Source organism: Amblyomma maculatum, chromosome 8 (assembly GCF_055883805.1).
Source record: "Amblyomma maculatum isolate TAMU_Amacu chromosome 8, ASM5588380v1, whole genome shotgun sequence".
Lineage (NCBI taxonomy): Eukaryota > Metazoa > Arthropoda > Arachnida > Ixodida > Ixodidae > Amblyomma > Amblyomma maculatum.
The window spans coordinates 67,887,059-67,906,335 of record NC_139351.1 but is presented as its reverse complement, the minus strand read 5'-3'; the positions used below and the strand labels follow the sequence as shown (position 1 = coordinate 67,906,335).

The 19,277-nt window shown below is 47.1% G+C and overlaps 1 protein-coding gene and 1 non-coding gene across 2 annotated transcripts; one reads left to right on the top strand and one right to left on the bottom strand.

The window, feature by feature from the left end:
• Positions 1–1,661: 1,661 nt before the first annotated feature.
• LOC146181381 (uncharacterized) lies at positions 1,662–17,506 on the top strand. The gene is made up of 7 exons (XM_084577882.1): positions 1,662–1,839; positions 4,740–5,003; positions 7,441–7,580; positions 8,939–9,062; positions 10,002–10,149; positions 12,265–12,407; positions 16,149–17,506. The coding sequence occupies exons 1-7, from the start codon at positions 1,681–1,683 to the stop codon at positions 16,368–16,370; spliced, it is 1,200 nt and encodes a 399-aa protein (XP_084434008.1). The 5' UTR covers positions 1,662–1,680; the 3' UTR covers positions 16,371–17,506.
• A 1,480-nt stretch (positions 17,507–18,986) lies between these two features.
• On the bottom strand, positions 18,987–19,068 carry TRNAS-UGA (transfer RNA serine (anticodon UGA)). Its single transcript has one exon. It is a non-coding gene; the product is annotated as a tRNA-Ser (tRNA).
• Between the last annotated feature and the right edge of the window lie 209 nt (positions 19,069–19,277).

Here is a 19,277-nt window from a genome sequence, read left to right as displayed (position 1 = left end):
TTCTCTATTAATTGTCTTCACGACTGTTAAGCCCAATCATTTTTGCTACTGCATCTCTGCAATTAATTTTATTTGCCATGTGGTCTTGCATTTATCAACAATCTGAAAGTTTGCAACTTGGGCACAGTTTGCTTTAATCACCGCGGGCGCCGCCACCATCCGTAAACACCCAAATTTTGACCAATTAGAACCGCTGTTTTTTTTTCTTTGATACATGGCTCTCGTGGGAAGTTTCGCAAATGAAAATATATGGTGGTCGGATGGTGGGACGTCACAAGACCATAGGCCATGATCGAATTCGCAGGCGCTTGCCAACTCAGCCCTCTCGTTTGGTTGGGTGGGTTAAATCGAAATCAGCCATATAGGACCTTGTAACATGTACAGGGTGCACAACAGGTCCGCTTAATTGCTTAAAGTTTGTACCGTAAGAGCGAAAGTAAATCATTGTTTTCTTTTTTATCCTTTTGCAGGCAAGAGGGGGACCACGGAAGGTAAGGTCAAGGGTTTTGAATCATAACCAGTCACCGAACTGCGCAGTTGCGATGAGTTTTCGTTCTGATAATTTTACCGACAAATTACCGACGATTAATTTAACTAATCCGTTAAATAAATTAAAGTTAAATTGGTTCACAGGAAGGGAAAGGCGCAGTAACTGTCACACTTGCTCTGTGGACACCCGAACCGCGCCGTAAGGGAAGGGAGGAAGGTGGGAATGAAAGTGGACAGAGAGAAAGAGGAGCCGTAGTGGAGGGCTACGGAGTAATTTCGACCACCTGGGCATCTTTAACGTGCGCTGACATCGCACAGCACACGACGCCTCTTCGTTTCGCCTCCATCGAAACGCAGCCGCCGCGGTCGGGTTCGAACCCGGGAACTCCGGCACAGTAGTCGGGCGTCTTACCACTGCACCAGCCCGGCGGGGCGAACTAATCCGTACTGAACAGCAGCTCAGGATTGCAACTAATTTATTTAGCAACCGATTGCGCGAAAAAACTCCATCCCTAAAACTTGTTCTTAAAAAGAACTTAGGTGAAGGTCACTTCTGAGTAGGCGTTATAACACAAAGGTGCATATTTCCTCTTGCATGGAGAGGCGACATGAAGCATACGCAAACAACCGAGAAGCAAACTACTTCGGCTTAATGATGCTTAAAGGACGATTTTAAGTCTTTACTCAGTGGGACAGATAAGTCATTACTACGTGGTAGATGAAACTTGAGATGATTACGGAATCGTACCTAGAGTATGTTTGGGTCCGCATCCCTCGCCACATGTGTAACCTGCGCCTTTAACGTACTCTTTCCTCCAACTTCGACATCATTAAGCCTCTGTTAATTTTTATTCTTATTTCGTTTGTTTTATATCGGTTGGATTTTTTGTTTAGACGTCCCACGATCGAGCGCTTAGATGCATTTAAATATTCGGCTAAAGCTCTTCATTTCTTGTGGCAGATCTGCGCCCACTACTGCGGCCAAGATGATGATGTTGGTGTGTACTTTGCTTTAATGGGCCCAATTATTTTCACGCCTTGCCTGACATATGTCGAATGATAGCAACCAGGCCCCTCCCTCCCTCCTCCCCCCTTACTGCTTTCTGTGCAATCGCCGCGCTGTTGTCCGTCCCTGCAGAGCCCACGACGATGACTACAAAGAAGCCCACGCCCGTCCCAGTGAAGCGGCCAATGACGTTCGTCTTCTGCACCGTGAGCGCCTTTCCGTCGACGTCCGCAGGGGTCTTCAACACTTTGCCGTGCGATTACTTCGTCTTCACGCACGTCTTCCTCACCAACGGAAAATTCTATTCCAACGACGACCCTGGAAGTTGGGACCGTTTCAAGGACGTAAGCATGTCTGAAAACAAGTCTGAGAAGAATATGAGGCACAGCCTCCTGTATAATATAGGAGGCTTCTATATATAATAGGAGGCTCCTATATAATATAGAAGGCTATGTCTGTGTGGAAGTATGCTGCAGAGACCGTACCGCAAGATGCACTATTGTAGCCTCCCCCCCTCCTTTTTTTTTGTTTCTTCGGCGCAAAGAAAGGTTTGCTGTCTAACTTGATCGATCACGCAATGATTTGGTTAGAAACACAGAAAACATTTGAAAAGAGGTTTTCAATCAGCGCAACTGCGCGTTTTTACGTACCCCGATGCCGGAAGCCATGACAAGAGAGCGCGATGATGATTGCACGTATGCAAAAAGAAGGTACCTAAAATAAATTAAATATCACTTCGACAGACAGTAATTAGTCATTTTTTGAGCAGCGTCCAATTCAGTTTCCACACGCAAAGTCGTTGCGGCGCAGTGACGGAGACCTCGTCGCCGAGAGTTCTACGAAGTGTGTTTACCGCTTCGTTCATGAAATATAGAGCATTCTGGCCCCATCGGCTGTCAAGAGTTGAAAGCGCGCCAGCTGTGCCACAGTCCTTCAATGCTTCGAATACAAGGTCAATATTTACTGAAGGCCGCCCTGAACAGAGCGTAGAACATGACGGGCATTCTTTGAAGACGAAAACGCTAGCTGTCCCCTTGAAGGAACATCTAAGGTTTTACTGAAATGTGGTCAGTGCTGAGATACATCTCATTATGGCAGGGTTACACCGCAATAGGCATTTAGATTTTTTGTACTATTTACTGCCAACGCCAAATTGAATATGAGGCAAGATCTTTTCATTTCGATCGAATATCGGCACGTTTTTGTGAGTGATCGGTCCTTTTTGTAGCTGTAAGGTAACTTCAATCCTCTGACGGCACTGACAAAAATTGCAGAGGTTCAAACATATTTTTAGCAGTTTCAATAGTGCGGTTATGCTTGGTTTTAGTGACTACGCAGATGTCTCATGAAACGCTTCCTTTATTCCGAATTTAACAACTTGTCTTGGTCAGTTCTTTGATTGTTTCGAAGATTATCTTGTGGTCTGTGAAGTAGTTGGCTGGGTTCTCTGTTTTCACTGAAAGTGGCTTGCCGCCGAGCCAATCCTTTGATGATCAAATTTGGCATGACGCTTGCTCTGAAGTTAACGTACAAGCGGCCCAGCCGGCGTACCATCCATGACGAGACCCATGAGTGTGCACAGCGGACCAGCTATTATCCTACTAGAGCAAGTCACATGATAGCGTGGTGGGACGTCACTTCCGCCTGCCAGACTGCACCCGGAGTGAGCTCAAGGTCACGGAGATGGAGATGAATGGCTTTGGGAGGCATGACGTGGTACAGCTTACGCTATAAAATTTTTCGGCAGCGGAAATCAAAATATATTTCTCATGCCTGAATGTTGGCGTGAGCGTACACAAAAATGAAGTTATGGGATCTCGGGTTTGATGGCCCAGTCTGCCCGCCTAGCTGCCCAACTGTTTCGGCGCGCACCTGCTGTGGTTGCTAGCGCGTTGAGAGTGCTGTCGCTTTCTGTAGTCGTTTATACCCGAAACCTTTTGAGCTTGAATCCAACCCACGCAGCTGCTTGATTAGTGAAGAGAAGGGGGGGGGGGGGGTGCAAAGGTACTGTTGTAGCTACTAGTGTCGTGAGGGGAAGGAACATATGTAAAATTTTCGAGACATGCTAAGTACCGAATCATTTAGATCCGCAGCCTTTAGATAAAAATATTCCGTGTATAATTTCTTGCCGGACCATTTCGTCGAAGCAACTACGCAACACTGCGAATCCTCAGCACGTGACTGCAACTACAGCTCCTTTCCAACTCTCACGCCAAGACCTCATAACGTCAAGAAAGCGCAAGAAGCATGGCCCTCATGCCTAAAAGAAAAGGGGACGTGAAATACATGAAAACTATAGGTGAATTAAAAAACTAACAGAGCACTTTGCAAAAAAGTAAATTCTTTATCGCATCTTGAATGCATGTAGGTAATTGCGTAAATAATAAAGGGTAAAGGCACAAGACTGTTGGTTGCATATACATTTTCCTTGTCGAGTGACACTTTGGAAGTATTCTAATTAGTTTCAATATTTTTATTCATGTAAATGACCTTTCACGAGGAAAAAAAAAAACATCCTAAATGTGGTGAGGAATGATGTTTCCGCGCCCCTGCTTTTTTATTCGTCTACGGTGGCAGTGTATCACCAGGGACGCCATGCTAGCCCGGACTTGGCCATCTCGGCGATAGAGTGGTAAGATCAAACTTAATTTTAAATAGCACATGAAACTATGTGCGCAGCAATTCTCAAGCGGTGTCCGGGGGGTTGTTGGGACCTCCAAAGACAAGCTTGAGATGAGGGTTGCCTACAGAATGAGTAGGTTAAACGAATTTGCGGATAAGGATAAACCAACACGACAGTTCCCTCTGGGTTTCTTGGATCTCGAGTTAGACACGTAGCCCCCTAACCCAGGCATTTAGGCTTGTATACGGCTTGGTTAATTAATGCGGATTTTTGTCTACGTCTGGAGACGTTTTATATAATGTGGTATCTTACGACTGCAAGTTAATGAGTATGTGCGAGGTAGCAGGTGCACCGATTAAGGAGCGAGTGATTAAGCCAGTAGTCCGACACGAAAACCAGCTACCAGAACGTCGTACCCTTGACGACAACGACGTGCCCATGCCGTATTGTTTGTACACGAAACAATTAAACCGACGTCGTTATCATATGGGGATATTTGACTAGAAAACCAGTAGAGGTTATCACCGTAGTTTTAGGCGGATACTTGAGCTTGAACCATTCGGTGAGCCAGAAGAGGTACCACATTTTCTGTTCTTCCATGCTTGCCCTCCCGTTGTGCAGAGAGCTCTGGACTACCGGAATAAGTTAGACTACGAGGGCTTCCCGACAAGCCCGAGCGTCAAGCTGCAGCGCTACGGCATCAGTTTCGACTCCGAGCCAGCGTACCTCAAAACCCTCAGCTCAGAGATCAGCAAATCGGCCACCAAGACCGAGATGAACAAGCTCTTCCTCACCAACGGAATTCTCACGGCCGGCATAGCGGCCTACGAGCGGGGATCCAACTCGAAGGACTCCAATATGGCTGAGATCAAGACTATCATGACCGTAAGAAAAGAGGACTGCTCCATTGTGCGATATTTACGCAGAACACGTTCCCATCGCGCGGAAAATGCGGCGACTCTGGGCAGGAAAACGATAGGGGCAACAAGAACGCTGTGCATGGTTGCAGAAGTATCAGGTAAAAATTTAAAGCTTAAGATCAACAGGACGAACTAACCATGCGTACTAGGAGGCTGGAGAGTCAGATTGGCAGAGGAGGTAGAATCATGTATGCGAAGATACAATAAGTCTGCAAGTGGCAAAGGACAGACATCTTTGTCCTGCAGTTAGGATGATGAGATGTTGATGGTGGACCATCATGATCACCATAATCTCGACGCAGATGCTTTTCGAAATTCGGCAAGATTGGTATGGCGCATGTTTGTGCGGTCACGATCGATATAAGGGTGATTTCTTTCGAGTCGACCCTACATGAGCAAAATAAGCATTAATCGATGAGATCATCACTCGCTTTCCGATAAAAATGCAGCATAGAGGAATCAAACGGTTATCTGAAGTGTTAGGTATTGCGTTCTGTGTACTCGCCAAGTTTACATGATTTTAATCATTTTAATCTGAGTATGCAAAGCCTGAAACGATCGCCTTCAAATCGCACCAAGAAAGGATTCGGGCGATGGGCAGAACATGTTATAAGCGGTAAAAGTTAGCGAGATTTAGAATAGCCTTGCCAGGATGAAATCTGTTATCTCGTGTCCTTTCAGCGCAGCTTGCCATGCGTGTGCATTGTCGCCCCGCTATTCCCTAGCCTTTAGTGCCTCCTAATCTAAATTTTGCTATTAGTAATAGTCCGCGATGGCGACAAAGTGGGTCCACATTGTTGGTCGGGGACGCCAGGCGGTCAGGTGTGGAGGGACTGCGACATAGCAACTAGCCTGGAAAAACACAAAGGACAGCAACAAAAGGTACCGACGGGACAAAAGGCGTGCTGTCCCGTCGGTGCCTTTTGCCGCTATCCTTTACGTGTTTTCCACGCTAGTTCCAATGTCGCAGTCATTAATGAATACACACGAACTAGCCCAACTGTCTTCTATGTGAGGAGGGACATTGCAATACCCACCTGGACACGGTGTGTCCGCGGCAGGCAAATGCCAGGGCTAATTGGTCAATGAGAGAGACCCTCGTATTGTAGTTTGCTATAATTTTTCGACGTCTGCCATTTTGAAACGGCCCAGAACAGTGGCTCGGGGGTTAGGTCCTAGACAAGCGACTTGAGTTCGATTCCACTGAGCCACAGCGGTGTGGCTTTCCTTTCGAGGAACATTAGATTGGCCATTAGGCTAAAACTCATTTCGACTTCAATAATAGGTTTAGCCAGCGTCAACTTGTAGGTTAGGTTCAAACTGATGATCTGCACTACGTTGCAGGGAACATGAGAATATTATTTCGTGCGTGCAAACGGCTTATTTCTACTTCCCAAGTCTTCCCTGCAGCCTCTTCGTGAGCCGATTGACCACCCCATTTTAGTCGAAAGCCTCTCTTTGCTCATGCGCGCCGTGTACAGAAAGTGTGATCAGAAAACATCCTTCGCACTGGCACAAACTCTTTCGTCTCCACCGTGAATGAAACCACTATCTCTCCGACCCCCAACCGAGAGCGCGAACTATTCCTCCACGTGAGAAACAGATCGCAATTCTCCTTGTCTAGCGAGTCTTCCGACTTCCGTCTTCATGGCAATGATGGCAACATAGGGGGTGCCACTGTACCTCAGCGGTGGATACGAGATAAGTGTGCTCGCGGCTCTTCAGTCAGTCTCTCCATGGACGAGGTAGCTAGCAGACGCACGATATTTTATGGATTAAGACGAGCAAATAAATTTTCTCACAGTGTGCCTAAAACAGTTCTTGCAAGTAAACATTACAGCATAACTAGCCCCAAAGTGTTTCTCCTTATCGCTCTTCAGGGTCTTAAATAATTATAATAATTGTTTCACAGGAAAGGAAAGGCGCGGTAACTGTCTCACTTGTTTTCTGTGGACACCGCAACCGCGCCGTAAGGGAAGGGAGGAAGGTGGGAGTGAAAGTGGAAAGAGAGAAAGTTAATATATTTTTTTCCATATCTAATCAGCTGTTTCTTCTCAAGGTTTATCTTCGGGCTACGAGTCCACCGAGGTACGGTGCTCTGGGTTAAGCCCCTTCAGCTCACGGTCGCGAATTGGGTCTACACACTGACCGCACGGTTTGAAAGCTGAGCCGAATACTTGCCGGGACAGTCATCACGGATGAACATAGTGCGCTTAAAGTTGGGTCAACCGGGTGAAAATAGTCACGCCCTCTGATTCTTCATTAGCGAAGCACTGCCAACACATTTTCTTTGCGGAGCGTACGGTTTCGAGGATCAGTCGGGATTAATCGGCATTCGCTGCAAAGTGGTTCCTGTAGGCAGAGAGAACAGTCTGATTGCTTTCACTCTTTCGCTTCCACAGCGCCTTGACACCTTGCTGGAACAGGTGCAAGACAGCAACACGACCATCCTGAAGACCGTCTTCCTCGGCGTCAAACTGAGCGGGCTCGAGTCAAGCAAGCAGCATGACGGGAAGGCCCTGGAGGAGTTAAAGGGCATCAGGTGACTTTCGTCAGGCGGAAGCTTCGCTAACGAGAAAGTCTGGAGACGAACGCATTTCGTGTGGCGAGGAATTCTTCAGAGCAGTTAAGAGTGTTAGATGTCTTTAAGAAAGTCATGGTCGCAGAGGTTTATAGTGAACAATGAATAAAAGCAACACTGGTAGCCTTGGTACAGCGAAGATATTACACAGTGCAAGAATTGAGCAGTTCATCAAAGTTAAAAAAGGATAACAAAATGGTGTTCGAATAAGTCATTTGATCACCCCCTCACTCTCATTCCGTGGATAACGAATCTCCTTTAAGCATGCCATAATAAGGTGCCTGCCATTACAGGGACGCCCGTGTACAAAGCCACTTACGCAGTGGGGCACACAGCGTGGTTAAGCGATGGCTATGATGGCGTCATTAGTGGGTCGTTTTCTTTAATATCGCCGAACAGTTCACCAGGCGATCTAAACGCAGTGCCAACTGTTGAAACGCAGGCTGCCCTATCTAGCTTCGGACTCGAGGTCCAAGGTGTCCCCGTGTTACGAGCACGGGAAGCAGCGACAGCCGCATAAGTCCAGGACGAGAAACCGCACCCAGAAGTCCCCCTCCTTATCATCCAATAAAGTTTTTCAGTCAGCCAGCCAATAGGGGACGCTGCGCATATGTTAGATATCTCTAGAGAGACTCAGTTAATCACTTTTTAGCGACTGACGTGACGTAATACTAACGTTGTGTACTACTAACATTGTCAAGTTTCTTTCTCATCATCATCTTCACCATTTAGACTGCATCCATGAAAAACCCTCAGTGCTTTCCAGGTGTCACCGTGCTACCAACGCCTCCTCTTCATTACTCAAGACAATTTGCCAACTTCACTCACTCGACCGCCTTTGGATAAACTCTTTCCAACCATGAACATTTCCAAGTGACCACCACTTCACTTCGCATCATATCACATCACATCACTTTATTACGTGAAAGACCCCCATTTGGCGTTATTACATAAGGGGTGTGTACAAGTGAAAACAATCACGTCATAAATTATATTATCGGCTAAACATAGCAGTTATACAATTACAAAATGCGCAGCATGTGTAGAAATGTGTGTACTTTGCAAAAGTATCTGCTTGCGCTTTTACCCGCTGCTAAGACATTAGCTAAATTTTAGAAATCTATCATCCTCGGTCGCGCGGCCGAGGTGGGCGTGGCGTTTACTTCCTTAAAATGGGCGCTTTCATATATTTATAGAAAGTCCGCCAGTGGCTGGCTTCTGGCAGGAGCGTCGGTGTAACGCATCGCACCACATAGCTTGGAGCAGGTCTTATTGATCTGGTGGCTGTCGATTTAGTGTCGTCTTTTTCTATACTGCAGTAAAGTGAATCTGCTCATACTGGTGACCCACCTGGTTCAGGCCCCTCCTACCGGAGAGTGTAAGATAATGCCACTCAGCAGGTACACGGGTGCCGCGAACTACGCCTGGGAGCCTCCGAGCATGGTGAGTGTTGCGAGCATATCGACATGCTCATAATTAAGCCGGTTGTGTAGGCGCATTGGTCGGTTCGTGGCCATGACCCAAGCCTTGTAGTCGGAAGGAAAAGGCGCTCTAGAGCTCGGCGTCGTAAAGGCTGTCACGCAGACTTGGAGAGAGATACAGGTATGCAGATACATATACTTGGCTTAATGTACCACGTGACTTGTCGTAAGCGGTTCCAAACGTAAGCTCCAGATATTTACAGTGCATTACATCGTAGCAGAAAGCAAATCCTGCACAAAACCTGCACTTTGGTGACGTAGTGACAGAACAGGGTGGGTAACCTAGGTGTGTTAAACACACTGCCATGCCCACTGTAACGTTTGAGTGGCGTGAATTTGGGCTCTGAAAGCAGGAAGGAAATGGAAATGTTTGGTCGAAATAGAAAAAGAAAATGAGCACAGTTAAACTTATGTGTAAATGGACGTCGAAGATGTAACAAAAGGTATATTCGGTGTTGGCGGGCTGTGAGTTTAGTGAAGGCTGTCAAATGGTTCTGATGATTAGCTAATGCCACCTTCGGGAGATGCGACCGATATAACGATGTCATATGCCCTATATCTATACGATGACATCATTTTCTGCGAACGACGACCGCGAAGGATGGCTGCAAGAATTGACTCTGCAAATAATGTTACACGTAACAGGTAGGTCAGTATATTGTGGTTACATATAAGTACTCTAGTGCTACCGCCATATACCGGCTATGTATATACCACACTGCCGTACCGTAGCGCCTATTGCGTTTGAAGGTTTCTGGGGAAGATTGGTGCCGTGTCAGTGTTGCTATCGCTGGTGACGGGCATGCAGCGTTCACGTGCTGTAGATGGTGTAGGATTTGCAAATCGGCAGCAAACAGCGCCAAGTGACGCAATATCAAAGTGACGTGCATTTGAACTGCAGGACCGCGTTCTTGCATCATTGGACAAGCTCAAGGGTGCGTCGTTCGGTATAGCCTTCTCGGTCACGTTCACTGTCTTCATCTATCTGCCTGAAGGAGGGATGACGGACACGACGAAATACGGCGATAAGTGCAAGCTCACTTATTACGGTGAGCTACTCGCCAATACGCTTTCTCTGCAACAGATGCTCGATACCTGTGCAGTCCATCAAGGAACGCTGATGAGAAATTGAAATCTCTCTCTGTGCGTAATTTTCCGCGTTTTATTGGCAAGTACTTGCAGATTATGACTAGCAGCATACCGGTATCACTAAAGAGGAAAGTGTATAACAGCTGCATCTTATCTGTATTCCCCTATGGGACTGAAACGTGGGGACTAGCGAAAAGGATTCTGCTTAAATTGATGACAACGCAGAAAGCTATGGAACAGAAAATTGTAGGTATAGCAGTAAGAGATAGGAAGCGGTAGAGTGGCTAAAAGAAATAACTCGAGTTGCTGACATTCCAGCAGAAATCGAGACGATGGAATTGGACAAGGTAGGGAGAGCGTAGCAGGGGTCGGCAGTAAGTCAGATGGGCGGATGAGGTCAAGAAGCTCGCAAAGGTCAAGTGGTGCAGCTGGCACAGGACCAGGTTGATCGGAGGAATATGGGAGGGGCGTTCGCCCTGCAGTGAGTAAAGTCCGACTGATGCTGCTGCTGATGATGATTGGTAGGGAGAGTATTTTCACTAAAAAAAGCAGCTTGCATTCGTGTGTTTGTACCATGCGCACTTCATTTTGCTCCTTGTTCACTGCGACGAAACAATGGAGACGGCGGGAAGTATCAGTGATGGTTTTGCAGCTTACCGTGCACTCTACGCATTAACGGGCAGTATGAACGTGCAGTCCTCTCGCAGTCCTCATGCAACGAAAAGTTACAGAGGATACATAAGACAACTCACTGTGAATGTGAAATCATAATTAAGTTGGATTAAGGGGTGAATAAAGTTGATTAAGTAGTCATGCGTATATACTGAAAACATTCATTGTTTATCTAATGGACCCTTGGAGTCCAGTGACTGCCCGATGACGTCACGCCTATTTTTCGAAACCACTTTGTTTTGGACAGCGCCGGTTTTTGTTGTCAACGAGGCATACAAGGCTTTCGCTGCAGTAATTATTTCAGTGCTAATTTCAATACACAGTCGCTACATAAAACTTAATTTGGAGAAGCACTATATTGGAGATCTTGTAGGCGTCTGTTAGAGCGGACCGTGTAACAGGCGACACAGGCCCAGCAGACCGCAGCGCCATTTTGCCGTCGTGAAGCGCATAAGTACACTCTTAATCTGGTTCGACACACTAAGTGGAACTTTAAAAATAAATGTTTCGCTTATGAGTGGAACATTCATTTTAAAAGTTTCACTTATAACTGGAACCTATCTGGAACTAGATTAAGAGTGTAGTGAACTAAATTTGGCACACTTACTCATCTAGCCACTGTAGGCGATGCCGGGACGGCAATGCAGTTGCAGGAACGCGTGTACCGCCTCCGGCAACACCTTCGGAGGAAGGTAAAAAAGAGCTGGATTTCAAAAAGCTGATGGGAACTTGACCCCAGGAGGCTTTCCCTTCTCGCCAGGGGAGTAACAGCAGCTATCTTGTCGGGCGCTTTATGCAAGGGTGGTGATCGCCGTAGCTGTGCTTCCGACTTCATAAAAAGTTGTGAGGGTTTAAGCATGGCTTCAATCTAATGATAGAGCGAAAGCTGTGAGTATTGCAACGAATTTTTCTGCACACACCTGAATTTAACGTGTCTCCGAAACAACGTTCGAACGAACCTTCTGTCTAAGCATCTGTCTTAGCAACTCGCTGTTGTCGTTCGCCTCTACCAACTACGGAGTTGTCTGTATGTCTTCTCCTTCTTTTTCTTCTTCTTTCCTCCTCCAACTCCTTGCCCACCTCTCGGTTGCTAGGCAACGGTCACGTGTCACTGTGCCACGCCGATGGCTTGAAAACTCAGCGCAGTGTAGCTTTCGCTACAAAAAAGAGACATAAAATGGCGTTAGATCCTCTCACGTAGTGCCGTTTGAAAGCACGATATTGCATTTCCATACGTACTTTGCACTTTTCCTTAATTTTACATTTTATGTATAATTTTTCTTCACTAATCTGTTCTAATCACCTGCATACATACCGGAACAGAAAGAGGGACAGTAAATGCTTGCCTGACTTAAGCGTCAACGTGCGTTTCCTCAACGGTGCTCTTCTGCGCTAACTTCCAGGTGAGCTCACGGAAGTGTGCCCTGCGAAGTACAGCGACATAGAAATAGGCGGCGACGATTATCTCAAGACGAGCGCATTCTACAAGGACACAAGAGGGGGCATCTTTCTGGCCTTCGATACGAAGAATGTCACCGCTGAAAAGGTATGTATCGGCAGCCGCGGATGCCGCGTTCTGTTGGGACCAGTAAACCTTCTGAGAAACCACATGTACGTACAGGGTCATCCATTCTTAGGGTGAACACTCGAGCAGGCGGTTGCTCTCTTTCAGACACCGTTGCTCCCGACACGTCCTCATATCGAAACAAAATGGCGCATGCGCAGAGGGACTTGGAGGTGGTGCTTCGCATGCTTACCATCTAGCTTTGAAGCGCGGCCGGGTCAGGAGTAATAACGCTCCAAAGAAGCGGCGTTTACATGGACTCGACAGGAGCGGTTTGAGTTGAGTTATCGGGTCGAAAACCGGTTAGCGGGTTCATATAAACCCCATCGGGTCGGGTCGAGAAGACGAGGGGTCATGTTCAGTCAACTCCCGCGCAGGGGGTGGGTTGACTGGACTCGATCCCGTTTTAGGAAGCATGGGTGGGTTGACTGGACTCGATCCCGTTTTAGGAAGCATGGGTGGGTTGACTGAACTCGATCCCGTTTTAGGAAATGTAAACGCTCTCGGGTTCAGTCGGGGCACAGTGGGAGAGGAGAAGAGTACGGAAAACGCTAGAGATAGCCGAGGGAAAAACCGGAATCTAGTGCAGTCTGCTACTTCGCTTCGACGTGGTGCCGCCGTTATCGCCGCTCGTCCAGAGCCGGTTCTGCGCCCGTCAGGTCGGGTTCATGTAAACCCCGTAGGGTCGAGCACACTCAACTCTCCAACTCGACCTTCCGCTGTCGGGCCCGTGGAAACAGGGCTAGAGAGTTGCTACGTGCGCGCGTGTTCACCCTAACAGTGGACGACATTGCACATGTCCCCGCCGTGGTGGTTTAGTAGTTAGGGCAGTCGACTACTGTGCCCAAGGATGCGGGATTGAATTCCGGCCGTGATGGCCGCTTTTCGATGGAGGCGACAAGTAAGGCGCCCGTGTGCTGTGCGATGCCAGTGCGCGTTAATGAACCTCAAATGGTCGAAATTTCCAGAGCCCTCCACTTCGATGTCTCGCATAGCCCGATTCGTTTTGTTATTTTAAACGTCCTAAAACCAACACTGTACTCGGACACTGAGTAGGCAGAAGTACTTTCTTTGTGAGGCGTCTGCCCTTTTTTTTTGTGTTGTATCTCACTGCAGTATATTGACATGTACTGATCTGCCAAACAAGCGCAGTAGACACCTGACATCCCCCCCCCCTCCCCCCCTTGTCTTTATTTGTCCACCACGTGAGCGTTAGGCGTCAGCGAGTCCTAACACGTCTCCTCTTTGTTAAAACTGCAGTGCCATCTTGAGAACCGGAATGCAATTTTTGTCATTTTTTTCAGCGCTGAGGACATGATAACGAATTTTGACATAAGGTTTATATTTTGCAGCGTATTGAGCCTCCGGTTGTGCTCTGGGAAATGTCCCTTAAAGAGAAAATTATTAAAATTACGATGTCTAAAGCAAAATAAGAAGTAATTTTTGACCAAAACGCGTGCTTATTATGCCTGTTAACCTTGGTATACCGGTGCTATTCAGAGCTTAATAGTGCCGTAAGCGCTGTTAAAATTCATATAATAGCTCCTTTTTTTTTACGCCGTGACCGCAAAACGTGCTCGCGTTGGCTCCTTTAAGACCCCCCCCCCCCCCCCCCCCCCCCCTCCCCAAGAGGACGGAAAAAGGATACTATAGTTTATACGGAGGGCAAATGGGGAAATATCGCACTTTTTAGGTTCTGCTTCGATTGTTCTGGATTGTCTTGGATATTCTCTTGTGGACTTCTTCATTTGGCGTTCAGTGCCATACGACCGAACGCTGTATATACCCTTTCCCGCGTTTTTTAAATGTTACTTTTTACCGCGGAACTCGACCAGTGAGCCTTGTCTTCATCGATCGGAGCTTCAAGTCTTGGGATGGTGGTGGGGAAAAACATTTAATAAAATGAAGGCCAAAAATAAACGAATTTATAAAGCAGCGTTGCGGGCGGCCTTCGGACTGCCAGTTGTGGCGTCCAGGGCGTGCCTATAGTCGCGACTTCCTCCGCCGCGTCACTATCCGAATTTGGACGTCCGGCTCGGTGCTGGACAAAGCAGCCACTCGCTGCTGCGGACTGTTAAGGTGCCAAGAGGCAGGGGGAAAGTGTGCTGGGCAGGAGTATAGGATATGAGAGTAATATTGGGTGCACCAGATATAAGAGCAGATACAAGTATTACAGATACAAGTGCAGAGCCTACAGGGTATCTTCCCCGCCGCCCTGCCACATTGAATCGGGGCGCACCAATCTCGAGCCGGCGGATGCGGGTTTGACCCATCCGCGACTGCCGCGTTTTGATGCAGGCAAAAGGCAAGCCATCCGTGTGTTCAGTGCAGGTTAAACGCCCATAGTCAGAATTCCGGAGCCCTTCACAAAGGCACGTCTCATAACCTAAGTTGCTTTAGAACATTAAGCCTCGTAAACTATTTAGGGTTATCTGAGAATGAATGTTTCGGAACGGAAGCTTCAATGGCTGCATCGACTGTGATTAAGTTGCCCCAATAAACTAAAAAGATTTCCCATAACTGGATCACAGGCAGAGAAATCGAGTCCAAAATGGGAACGGGGATTGTAGTACATGCGTGTACATCTGCATTTTCCCCTCTAATTATGGAAGTACTCATTCTGATCACGTCTCTTGTTGGTGTGCCGATTGATATAGGGCCAAATAGGGTTTTCTGATTTGAGCGCATCGATCTCTATTCTAACCGATACCGCGAATGCCGTTATCACCGTAAAGTTGAACATATCCAGAAATTGGGGACACTATAGAGTTTTCAATAGAAAGTTGTCCAAGTGCATATACACTTTTGCGTGTCGTAAGTTTGAGCAATCAATATATGTTCCGCGATCCCTTCTTTGGACGCTGTAGTTTTGTCAAAACCGGAGCTTATAGGTGTTAATATCACTTCTTAGCTATACTTCGTACGAGGACAGGACAAACTAAAAAAAATATATATATAGTGGCGCATTTTAGTCTTCTTACGTGCAGAAATGCGAAAACATTGCACGTTCTGTCATGCCTCTTGGTGGATTCGCCCACGAACACCTCGCCCGCACTCGCCAGATGGCGTATGTGTATGACTGCACAGCGCGAAAGTGCGTTGCAGGTGAAATTTGATGAAAACGACGATATTGTTGCAGAACGCGAGAGTGGATTGCAGTTGCAGTATAGTTGCAGGGTTGCAGTAGTCGAGCGTCTTAACCGCTCAGCCTCTGCCGGTATGCTTTCCCTCATTATAAACAGGTTTCAGTAGGGTTAAAGTTTAACCAGTTTAACCCTACTTTGCAGCCGGTGTAGGGTTAAGCTCATGGCCTCCGCGATCGACCGCGCCATTGTGTCAGAGCTGATCGCGGTGGCCACAAACGTCCTTCATTTGACGGCTGCCAGGAAGCAACACATGCTAAGGTAAAACTGAAGCGCACCAGGCCTATAGTCACAGGAAGTTTGTATCAGGCAAGCATCGTGTAAAAAACAATTACAACGAGTTAAAACGAGTAAGAAACTATCTCAACATTTTCATATTCGCTGTAGACGGCAGATATGTGCAGTATGTGGTTAACATAGCGGGGATCCCTATACGGTATATATAGTTTGCACGTGGGAGGTGCGTGCACACGAGGTACAGAAATAATAGTCATCGTATCGAATGTTTCCCCAGGGTCCTGGGCTTTACCGCGCGCTTCGGGGTTGACGTGACAGAGGTTCGTGGCCTGTGTCTGCGCAGGTCAAGAAGGCTAGCGAGGAAGCCCGGCAGAAGGGCATTAAGCTGCTGTGGGCCGTTTACGACATTCAGCGGGACGTGGCCAACTGCGACGACCGAGTGAAAAGGGAGTTCAAAGAGCACGACTCCTTCCAGCGCATGGATGCGCTAAACGAGGCTGTCGAGGACAGCTACAACCCCTCCACAACCAAAAAACCACTGGGGAGACGGCGCCGGCGGCGATGACCCCCAGGAAGCGCTGCGCGCTCTTGTCTTTTCACGTTGGCGGTGCAGTTCGTAAAGTGTTTCTTGCTGTCGTTTCTTTACCAGCAGTTCTCTCTTTATTGTCACAGCTGCTTAATGCCCTTGCCGTGGGTTGAGCATTGTTGTTAGTACAGCATACTGTCGGCGTAAGTGGAGGGTGGTAATGTAACCATGCGCGGATTCCGTAAAAAGAGGAGAAATATGTACTTGCTTCACTCATGACTTCTTTGCAAGGCATTATGCTGAGTCGGCCGAACCCAGTGACGTCAAGGGGGCAGCGCGGTTCATATGCCTCGCAATTCCTTTCGCATGCTGTGGTGGCCTCCAAAACCACAGACTTCATCTCTGGGATGAAGGCGTATTGGTTCAGCACCTCAGATCAGATCGCTTAATTTCGACACTGACGAAAAAAAGCACAATACTCGTGATGCCTAATCAAGCCTAATTACACCTAATTAGGCCTAGAAAGGTGCAATTATACCATTGTGTGTTCAGACAGCAACGCATTATATTGTAAGGTGATACCACGAAACTTTAGGCTTAGCTAAACTTAATGCGCTTAGCCTCGGCTCGGTATTTTCCTTTCCTTTCTCCCAACTTTCCAATACAACCGAGGCTCGTTGTGGTGGCGCGCTCTCGTCGCTCGAGTCCGACCATGCTGGAAATTATGCTTCTCTCTCCCCTGCTTTTCCTTTGCCGGCGGGTAAGGGTTTGCTAACCACCTGCACTACGCCATATTTACTTATAGGCAGGTTTTGCTCGCAACTTCCTGTCCCGTCTGTTGTAGGTGACTGCTTCCGGCCGAAAATCCACAGTTCGCATAATGCAACAGGCCTATAGCTCCCACTTAGCAATTCAACCGTTTTGTGACGTCTGAAGCAACACACGTGCGACGCGCTCCTGTCTGTTACGGCGGTTAGCGTGACATCACGCAATCACGTGACACGGCCAAATTCGCAGAAGCAGCCAACTTGGGTGCCACTTTTACGCGAAACTTGTGTTTGGTCAAAAAAGAACCCTTGCTGTCGCTGCAACCCAGAACTGACAAAATGGTGTCGGAAAAATATACGCACGTGATTTCGCCTCAGAATTATGACGTCATAGTTCTTTGTGCAGCGTTCAGGGTAGTGTTATACCATTTGGATTATCATTTAGCATTTGTCTGCTATTCCACGTTGAGGTATAATTCACGTTAGGGATTCGAACTGACGACATGCTTACCTCTGATAACTAACTTAAATTATTTAAAATTATTCGCTGAATGAAAAGACAACGTTAAAGATACCATCTCGTCTACTATTAAGGAAAAGCTTGAGCGCCCCGTGTTCTTCTGATTTCTCTTAGAAAAGAGCCCACGCTACTCTAGGATATGCAGTCATGTTCACTCGGAATGTTTGAAGGGGGAATTTATGTGAGGTGGTCTTTCACGTAATGGGGATATAGTTTATGCCTATATGGTGATGAGTATAAGCAATCCGAAACGGAAGTGATCATTAGCATTTTGCTTTACCACGCTGATCCACTGGCCTTTTATTTTAATCTCGTCGCCCTCCAAAACGAGGGCGCACCGTGTTATTGTACAGTTCTTCATGAAGAACGAAAACACTTTTTTACAGTTCCACGTGAATCACAGCGAACACAAAAGAAAGACAATACACGTCTTGCCTTTCATTTTGTCACTGTTCCAATCCTACACTTCTCTCCGTGTGTCTTTGCGGTGAGGTTCCAGCGATAGATCGCTTACTCCCCACCCCATAAAAGTGCGTTGTCTCCCTTTACCGCAAGAACATACATACGACACGCTCCTTACAGCGCCATTTCATGACACATTCATCGCGCTTTGTACAGCGAATGGCGATATGTATTTCTTTTTGTCCGGTGAATGTATGTGATTTTGGCTTTTGGACATCCAACTAGCTTAGTTCACATTCTTATGTCCCGCAAAAGGTCGTCAAAAGCCATAAGCATTTATGCATGCACGCTGACTATGCAGGGAGTTTCGCAAAGCAATAAACTGGCCCGTTTATAATGAGCATATTTTTAGCACTATCGTTTTCAGCGAGATCCCATCTGCTGCGGGCAGACGCCTAACCCTAACCAGACGCCTACCCGGTTAACCCTAATCTCCATGTCAAAGCAGCCTATTTTGATCATCATCAGCCGGACTATGCCCACTGCAGGGCGAAGACCTCTCCCCTATTCCTCCAATTAACCCGGTCTTTGCGAGAACACTGATGGAATAGGTTTGACTCAACATTGCTTCAGCTTCTTTCCGGTAATTTCTGTTTGGATTTTCCAGAAGTTGAAGTTAGTCTTCTGTTGTAGCACCACTGTTGCTGCCCCACTTGGACAAAATTTAATTATCCAAGCTCCACACCTCGCTCTTTGTTGGCTTTTACTATACCTAATCAGCCTTGGAATTCACCCCGTAATCCTAGTGTACCGCATGTTACAATTTTCGTGCAATACTGGCTCGCTATAGTATAGTCAAGTCTCTCTGTTTCAGGCTGCCATTTCACAGCGTACATGGTCTTGTTTGCGGGACTATGCAAGCAAAACAAAACGAAGCCTTTAGTGAGGAAGGAAAAAAAATTCAAACGCAGCCGACAGGATTCGAACCTGTGCGGGGAAACCCCAATGGATTTCAAGTCCATCGCCTTAACCACTCGGCCACGACTGCGGAATGCGTACACAGTTGCGCACGCAACCTGTCAACAATGAAACCTACTTCCAAATTCGACTGTATTATAGTGGCTAAAAGGGGAACTGTATGTTGTGCAAAGACTCGAATTATTTGATTTGTATGCTCATTACTTGGATGCCTCCTGTAGTTTACTGCAGGCTGAGATGCCGCGTTTACGTTAATAAACCATGGAAGCAGGCCCACAA

Coding starts and splice junctions, on each gene's coding strand:
- LOC146181381 (XM_084577882.1), top strand. CDS start 1,681: ATGACGTTCGTCTTCTGCACCGTGAGCGCCTTTCCGTCGACGTCCGCA. Junction 1,840..4,739: donor GTTGGGACCGTTTCAAGGAC/GTAAGCATGTCT, acceptor CCCGTTGTGCAG/AGAGCTCTGGACTACCGGAA. Junction 7,581..8,938: donor GAGGAGTTAAAGGGCATCAG/GTGACTTTCGTC, acceptor TCTATACTGCAG/TAAAGTGAATCTGCTCATAC.